Source organism: Sciurus vulgaris, assembly GCF_902686455.1.
Source record: "Sciurus vulgaris genome assembly, chromosome: 2".
Classification (NCBI taxonomy): domain Eukaryota; kingdom Metazoa; phylum Chordata; class Mammalia; order Rodentia; family Sciuridae; genus Sciurus; species Sciurus vulgaris.
This window is the reverse complement of record NC_136462.1, coordinates 49,967,071-49,975,747: the sequence shown is the minus strand read 5'-3', so window position 1 is coordinate 49,975,747 and position 8,677 is coordinate 49,967,071. Positions and strand designations below refer to the sequence as shown.

General features: G+C 36.7%; 1 protein-coding gene across 1 annotated transcript in view; it reads right to left on the bottom strand.

Annotated features, from left to right (window-relative positions):
* Window positions 1-1,013: 1,013 nt before the first annotated feature.
* Window positions 1,014-8,677, bottom strand: part of TXNDC16 (thioredoxin domain containing 16) — a 126,489-nt gene continuing 118,825 nt past the window's right edge. Inside the window, 1 exon segment of the mRNA XM_079121664.1 lies at window positions 1,014-2,996. Within this exon segment, the coding sequence (XP_078977790.1) occupies window positions 2,731-2,996 (266 nt within the window). The 3' untranslated portion in view covers window positions 1,014-2,730.

Below are 8,677 nucleotides of genomic sequence, written 5' to 3'. Positions count from 1 at the left end.
TTTCTTACTTGCTTTAGTGGCAGCATCCTATTCTCTTCCAAAGACAAAAGAGTACACGCATCCTGTAGCTCTTTGAAGGGGCTTATCATGCATTGGACTATTTTCTCTGATGGTTAAGAAAAATTATGACTTTTTTCTCTTACTGTTAGGATGCAGCCTGCTACACCTTAGGTGGAAGCACAAGTGTGAAGCTGAAACTATTTGATTACTTCTTATTACCAAAGACAGATACTGCTCTGTAAACTAATGCTGTTCAGTTTACACAGATTTAATTTTTAAAAAGCAGCACAGGTTTGATTGATGTACTCCAGGAAATTTGAAAAACAGTTCATAGAATACATCATCACAAGGGCTAAAGGCAGTTGTTCAAAGATGTTTACCTTCTAGCACAGGTGAGGCAGGACAGGGTGAAAGAATCTAACCCATGAGAGAGGAATATCATGGAGAATGTATGTAAGCACTGGCCCCAACTCCATTAGAGGACTAGGGGAATGCAGAGGGAAACTGAAACGACTTGAGGTAAAGAGAGAGTTTCCAGAGAACTCTTTCTAGTGAAAGATGTGGCAAAAAGACCCCCCAAAGATACAAAGGTCAGAAGCACAGTGGTGTCTTGAGAGGGTGTTTTCCCCTCTACATACTTATTCCCCCTTTTCCTGGTGCAAAGAACTGAGAATTCTTTGAGATTTACCTCTTTTGCATTGGGGAATTCTTGTAAGTCTTATCTTTCCCTAACTGAATGACTGGACTCTGACTTTCCTGAGTCACAGAAGATACCAGGTGGAGCTGATTGATCACTAAACTGTTAGTTCCTAACACATCCTATACCACCCTTGATTCCTGTCTTTTCAAAGGCCGGTTTAATTTTTCTTCTAATTCTGTACATTACCCACATTCCCATTTTGCTTAAGTTAGCCAAAGTTTAATTTCTATTGCTTAGAATCAAAGACACCCAGATGATACAAAGTAAGTGACCCCATAAAGGGCACATGGAGGTCAAAGAAAGCTTTGGAAGGTGGCCTGAAATCCAGACACTTTATTTAAAATTATAAAATGAGCATGTATTAACGGGGGTCCAAATCGCTGGCTAGGGTACAATGACAAATCAATTTCATGTTTCTTTGTGCTTATAGATAATTAGCATTTTTCAATGATTAATGATGTTTAATTACTACAAACAATATTGGATTTCACTCTTGGCATCTTCCACATTAGAAAAGTGAATGAGAATGAACCAAACTAATAAGGTACTACATGCTATAGGAAGTAAACTAAGGGAGTGCTGAGAATAGCAAATGATACAGTGAAATATACAGATTTATTGAAATTGAATTATAAAATTCCAGTTATTCAGTTGTTCTGAGCAAGCCACATGTGGAGAAAACCTTTAAAATGAGATACCCTAAATACAGTAGATCACCTAAGTCAGAGGTTTTTAACCAAAGTCCTGCAAAATGCAGAGTACTGAGACAGCTACTGCAAACAATCAGCCCGACAGTAAGTGATGTGAAAGAAAAAATAGTTTTTTGGCCAATCCTGCCTTCCCATTATGAAGATGAGGCTCTATGGCCCAGGGAGACCAACTGATTTGTCTAACGATAGATTTCAGACATGGTTCAGATAGGAAGCTTCTTTTTATGAGATAGCAATATGTTTAATTCCTGTTCAGTCTGAAATTCAGCATTCAGCACTATAACCTACATAATTTTCAAGACTCCCTTAAAATATATATGAACATATATAGATACATACACACACACTATTCTGAGTCTTTTGTAGGTTTACCTTGTTACTTTTTGAAGAATAAAAATAAATTAGTAAGGTTGTATCCAGATAACAATTAAGATAACACCACCTAATATTTATCTTTAACATCCATAATTTTTTCAAACATAATTGAGCAGATTTAGAAAATGTGGGGAGCCCATTCTGCCACAGGTTAGTTTGAGACAGGGTTATTCATCCCTGATATTACTGACATTTTGAGCAGGATAATTCTTTGTTTGAGGAGGGTGCTGTCCAATATAGGATATTAAACAGCACCCCTGCTCTCTACCCACTGCATGCCAGTAGCATTTCTAATTACAACACCAAAATTGTCTCCTGCCATTGCCAAATGTCCCCTGAGGTTGGGGTAGGGACTGCATCCTGGTTGAGAAACACTGGTTTTAACATCATGACTATAAGAAAAATGTAACTGCCAGCTGTATCACTGAGGAGTAAACTGTGATTAAACTAGAGTTGCAATTTAATTTTAATCCCAATACATACCATGGATAAAATTAAGTTAAATTGCTTATACTAGTTTTTGTCTAGTACTGAGCTGTTCGATATAATATTCACCCACCACATGTGGCTAATGAGCACCTGAAACACAAGCTACTACATAGTGAAATAGCAGTAAATGTAAAATACACACTGCATCTGAAGACTTGGGTAGAAAAAAAAAAGGTTTGGTTAAAAATAAAGTAAATCTCTCAATGATTTTTATATTCATTGAGCTATTTTGGGTATTCTTACTGAGTGAAAGACATTTTAAATCAATTTTTACTTTTTAAAAAATATAGCTACTAAAAATTTTAAACGTGACTTGCTTTATAATTCTATTAGATGGCACAGGTCTACTTGACATGGTTAGTATTATTCTCTAAGTAAATAAATTCTCAAGTGTCTCAGAAAAGCTAAAAAGACTTTGGAAATGACAGCCCTATGAAATCATCTTACTTTTGAGCATCATAACTCCTTATCACGCTTAAGGGATTTCTCTGTTTCTTTAAACCAGTTACTTTTATTCCAATGCTTTATTCTCAGTGTTTCAACTGGCTCTTTTCTGACTGCCGATTTGTCTTCGTGCTGTTCCTTGTCACTCTCCTGCACATCTGTTTCTTTCTTATACTCAGGCTCTTTCCTTGTGGGATGTGGAACTGTTGCAGCATCCATCATACTTAGAAAATCATAAGCTGGAAGAGGAGGTTTCCATTCCTGAGCAGATAAAATTGCTGGAAGGAAGACACAACAAAGGATTAATGATTCACATCTATAAAATCGTCATATGAATACACTAGAAAATGTTTATTTTTGAAAAAAATATTACTAGGAATGAAGACTTTATTAGTTTTACTTAGCTTGATTTCTAATATCACTGTAATTAAGAAATTGTAAGTATTTATTACTAGCTACTTTCATATTTTACATTATATTTCCAAGCCATTATTTTCTATATAGAGATAAACATCAATAGGGCAAAAAAACAGGTTCATCATTGTACTGCCAGTTAACCCTTCTTGGGGTTTCAAAAATAGCAATGTATGTAAGAAGATTACATACAGACAGGTACAAACTAATATGAAAGTCTCCTACTTCCCTCCTTACTCCAGTCTCAGTCTCTAAATATGGTAACTTTCTTATGAGTGATTCCAGAAAAACATTTTGGAACATATATACATAGATAGATATAGATATAGATAGATATTATTATTTCATAAGTGTTGCCTTACATCTTAAAGGATATTCTGTTCTCAAAGGTTTTAATTAGCATTCTTTCCATACACTTCATGAAAAGTGCATTTTATAAAAAATAATTATAGACAGGAATGATTTTAAATCACTATGGTGTTGACTATACTCTATGTAGACAGTTACCAGATGATTTCTTTTAGATGAGTTTCATGGCAGTAAATCTAAATATTATTTTAAAATACTGATCATTAGAAAAGGAAAACTGATTAAAGCAGATAATATGAGGTAAATTAACTATTCTCCATTCAGCAGACAAATTTTACAAAATAGTTTTTGAATTTAGTTGCCACATTCAAAATACTATTATGAAAGACAAACTATATTTTATAAGGAAATGTGCAAAATAAACCTTTAAACAATAAATGCTAATGAAAGAATCTATGCCAATAACAACAAACATGCATGAAACAAACTTGACCATATCTTATAAATCAAATGCATATCTATAAAAAAGCTTAGGAAATCCAAATAAACTGAACTCTCCTGGAGTACAAAAGCTGAAACAAAAATCTGCTTATGTAGATATACAGTATGTATACTTATTGATTTATAATTTCTTCACTCAATTTCAATTACATGAAATTCTAGGGCTTTGTACCTGAAATAGAATATTAAATTTAGAATACCCATGGAATTGACATTGCTAATTGGTACTACCAGTTTAGCAGATGCAAAAGTGACAAATGGACAAAATATTTTCCTGAATGAATAAGTAAGCAGTAAGAATAATCATCTGCAACTTACAATATGCCATTTCATGCATAGTAAAGTATCTTCAACAAAAGTCTAAAGGATAGCAAATGTTTAGCAGTATTTATTTTCTAAGGTAAACAGTTCATTTTGAGACTAGTGGTATCTAGTGGTATCTCGTTGTTAGAGCAACTGCACAGATGATAACATCTGGTTAAATAAAACATCCATGCACACATGGAAGTGAAAGCAGACTCTGAAGAGTTCAAGAGATACAAATGAAAGGACTGATTCCAATTCCACACAGAGTAAGAACTCAAGAATGAACAATAACTACAAAAAGGCCTTCTTCCAGATAATGACTTGCACAAAATAGTGATTTTCTCATTCACTAAAATGTAAAAAGGAATAGGTTATCTCAGAAAATTAAGGCAAAAATAACATCTAAAGGGACCCCAAAATAGCCAAAATAATCTGGAAAATGAACAAAGTTGGAGGAATCAAATTTCTCAATTTCAAAACACTGCAGGGGCTGGGGTTGTAGCTCAGTGGTAGAGCACTTGCCCCTTACTTGTGAAGCTCTGGGTTGGATTTTCAGCACTATATAAAAATAAATGAAAGTATCGTGTTCATATACAACTTAAAAAATACTTTAAAATTTCAAAAATTTTAAAAATTTAAAAACTCACTACAAAGCTACTGCAATCCAGACAGTGTGGTACTAGCACAAGGATAGATACAAAAATATTTACATGAATATTCAGAGCATAATTATTCACAATAGCCAAAAAGTGAAGACAATCCATCAACTTATGAACAGATTTGAAAATGTGGTTTATTTGTACACTGGAATATTATTCACTTATAAAAAGGAATGAAGAGGCTAGCTTCCCGGGGCAGACCACCCAGTGAGAGCCTCCTGACATAGAGCCAACCACGGGTCCCCAAGCCAGCGGAGACATCCGATACACAAGTGGCTTCTGGGACCAGGGCTGGGCAGCCAGAGACCTCTCCAGGCAGCATTGTCCCCCTCCAGCTGCAGGCTTTTTCCACGGGGCGATCAAAGATGGCGGACTAAAGGGTGACTGCATCTCCAGTTGCCCCAGAACCCAGGATTCAAGAAGGGGAGGCATTGAGAGACTCGGACTAAAATAGAACCACGGGGTGAGTCTCCCCCACCCAGCAAAGCTCAGCTGGGTGGCAGGCCAGGATTCGAGTGGCTTATTAGAGTGGGACAGGGCAGACAGCGTCTCCCCCAGGCAGCTCTGTGCAGTCTGGCGGTGGGCTCCGCCCACAGGGACAGATCCTCCAGCCTCTCGGAACAGGACCCCCAGTGAGAGCCCTTCTGCACAGAAACAGCGTGGACAGCTCCGGCCCGCCCCGCTGCCAGCTCCAGCCAGCACGCAGGTTGCTTGAGTGACCAGCACAGGGCGCCAGGGACTTCCCCAAGCAGCCCAGCCCCCCTCCGGCGGGAAGCACCTCTCTAGGCTAGCTTCTCGGGGCAAATCGCCCAGTGAGAGCCTGTCTACACAGAGCCAGCCACAAGTCCCCAAGCCAGTGGAGACCTCCGACCTACAACCAGCCTCTGGAAACAGGGCTGTGCAACAAGAGACCTCTCCAGGTCTCTCTCCCTGGAACAAGTAGTGGGCTAGGGGCAGCGTTCTTTGGAAGCACTGCATTATCAAATTAATCGAAGACTTCTGGCTACTGAAGGCTGGTAGGTGATACACTGGAAATCTACAGGGTCACTATAAGCCAATAGAGGAAATCTACAATATCACAGAGTCTGACCAATATGAGAAAACAAGGGAAGAAAATGTTCCAAAAAAACCTAGATACTATATCAATAAACCCAATGACAGCACAGCAGAAGAAATGTCCGAAAGGGAGTTCAGAATGTACATAATTAAAACAATCAGGGAAGCAAACGAGGAGATGAAAGAACAAATGCAGGCATTAACTGAACGCACTAATCAACAGTTAAAAGAGCAAATAACGGAAGCAAAAGAGCATTTCAATAAAGAGTTAGAGATACTGAAAAAAAACCAAATGGAAATCCTTGAAATGAAGGAAACAATAAACCAAGTTAAAAACGCCATAGAAAGCATAAACAATAGGATAGATCACCTGGAAGACAGAACCTCTGATACTGGAGACAAAATATTTAATCTTGAAAACAAGGTTGACCAAACAGAGAAGATGGTAAGAAATCATGAACAGAATCTACAAGAATTATGGGCTATCATGAAGAGGCCAAATTTAAGAATTATTGGGATTGAGGAAGGCTTAGAGAAACAAACAAAAGGAATGAACAATCTATTCAATGAAATTATATCAGAAAATTTCCCAAATCTCAAGAATGAAATGGAAAACCAAGTACAAGAGGCTTATAGAACTCCAAATATACAAAATTACAATGGACCTACACCAAGGCACATTATTATGAAAATACCTAACATTCAAAATAAAGACAGAATTTTAAAGGCCGCGAGAGAAAAGAATCAGATTACATTCAGGGGGAAACCAATAAGAATATCAGCAGATTTTTCAGTCCAGACCCTAAAAGCTAGAAGGGCCTGGAACAACATTTACCAAGCCCTGAAAGAAAATGGATGCCAACCAAGAATTTTATACCCAGCAAAACTTACTTTCAGATTTGACGATGAGATAAAATCCTTCCACGATAAAGAAAAGCTAAAGGAATTTACTAAAAGAAAGCCGGCATTACAGAACATTCTCAGCAAAATATTCCATGAGGAAGAGATGAAAAATAACGATGTAAATCAGCAACGGGAGGAACTAGCCTAAAGGAATAGACAAATAAAGGAGAAACCAAATCATGTCAAAAAACAAAAATGAGTCCAATGACTAGGAATACAAATCATATCACAATAATGACTGTGAATGTTAATGGCCTGAGCTCATCAATCAAAAGACATAGACTGGCAGATTGGATTAAAAAGAAAAATCCAACAATATGCTGCCTGCAAGAGACCCATCTCATAGAAAGAGATACCCACAGACTAAAGGTGAAAGGATGGGAAAAAACATACCATGCACACGGACACAGCAAAAAAGCTGGAGTATCCATCCTCATTTCAGATAATGTGCACTTCAAGCCAAAACTAGTCAGAAGGGATAAAGAAGGACATTACATACTGCTTAAGGGAAGCATAAATCAGCAAGACATAACAATCATAAATATCTATGCCCCGAACATTGGCTCATCCATGTACGTCAAACAAATCCTTCTCAACTCCAGAAATCAAATAGACCACAACACAATAATACTAGGCGATTTTAACACACCTCTCTCACCGCTGGATAGATTGTCCAAACAAAAATTGATTCAAGAAACCATAGAACTCAACAACACAATCAACAATTTAGACTTAACCGACTTATATAGAATATACCATCCAACAAAGAACAAATACACTTTCTTCTCAGCAGCACATGGATCCTTCTCTAAAATAGACCATGTTTTATGCCACAAAGCTACTGTTAGCAAATACAAGAAGATAGAGATACTACCTTGTACTCTATCAGATCATAATGGACTGAAATTAGAAATTAATGACAGAATAAAAAACAGAAACTTCTCCAATACTTGGAGATTAAATAATACAATATTATACGATGAATGGATAACAGAAGACATCAGGAGGGAAATTAAAAAATTCTTAGAAGTAAATGAGAACAAAGACACATCATATCAAAATCTCTGGGACACTATGAAAGCAGTACTGAGAGGAAGATTTATTTCATGGGGCACATTCAACAAAAGAAGTAGAAATCAACAAATAAACGACTTAACACTACAGCTCAAAGCCCTAGAAAAAGAAGAGCAGACCAACACCAAAAGTAGTAGAAGACAGGAAATAGTTAAAATCAGAGCCGAAATCAACGAAATTGAAACAAAAGAAACAATCAGAAAAATTAACAAAATAAATAGTTGGTTCTTTGAAAAAATAAACAAAATTGATAAACCTTTAGCCACACTAACAAAGAGAAAAAGGGAGAAAACTCAAATTACTAAAATTCGGAATGAACAAGGAAATATCACAACAGACACAAGTGAAATACAAAACATAATTAGAAGCTATTTTGAAAATCTATACTCCAACAAAACAGAAAACCTCGAAGACATCAACAAGTTTCTAGAGACATATGAATTACCTAAACTGAACGAGGAAGACATACACAACTTAAATAAATCAATTTCAAGCAATGAAATAGAAGAGGTCATCAAAAGCCTACCAACAAAGAAAAGTCCAGGACCAGATGGGTTCTCAGACGAGTTCTACAAAACCTTTAAAGAAGAGCTCATTCCAATACTTCTCAAAGTATTCCATAAAATAGAAGAGGAGAGAACCCTCCCAAACTCATTCTATGAAGCCAATATCACCCTGATACCTAAACCAGACAGAGATACATCGAGGAAAGAAAATTTCAGACCAATATCCTTAAT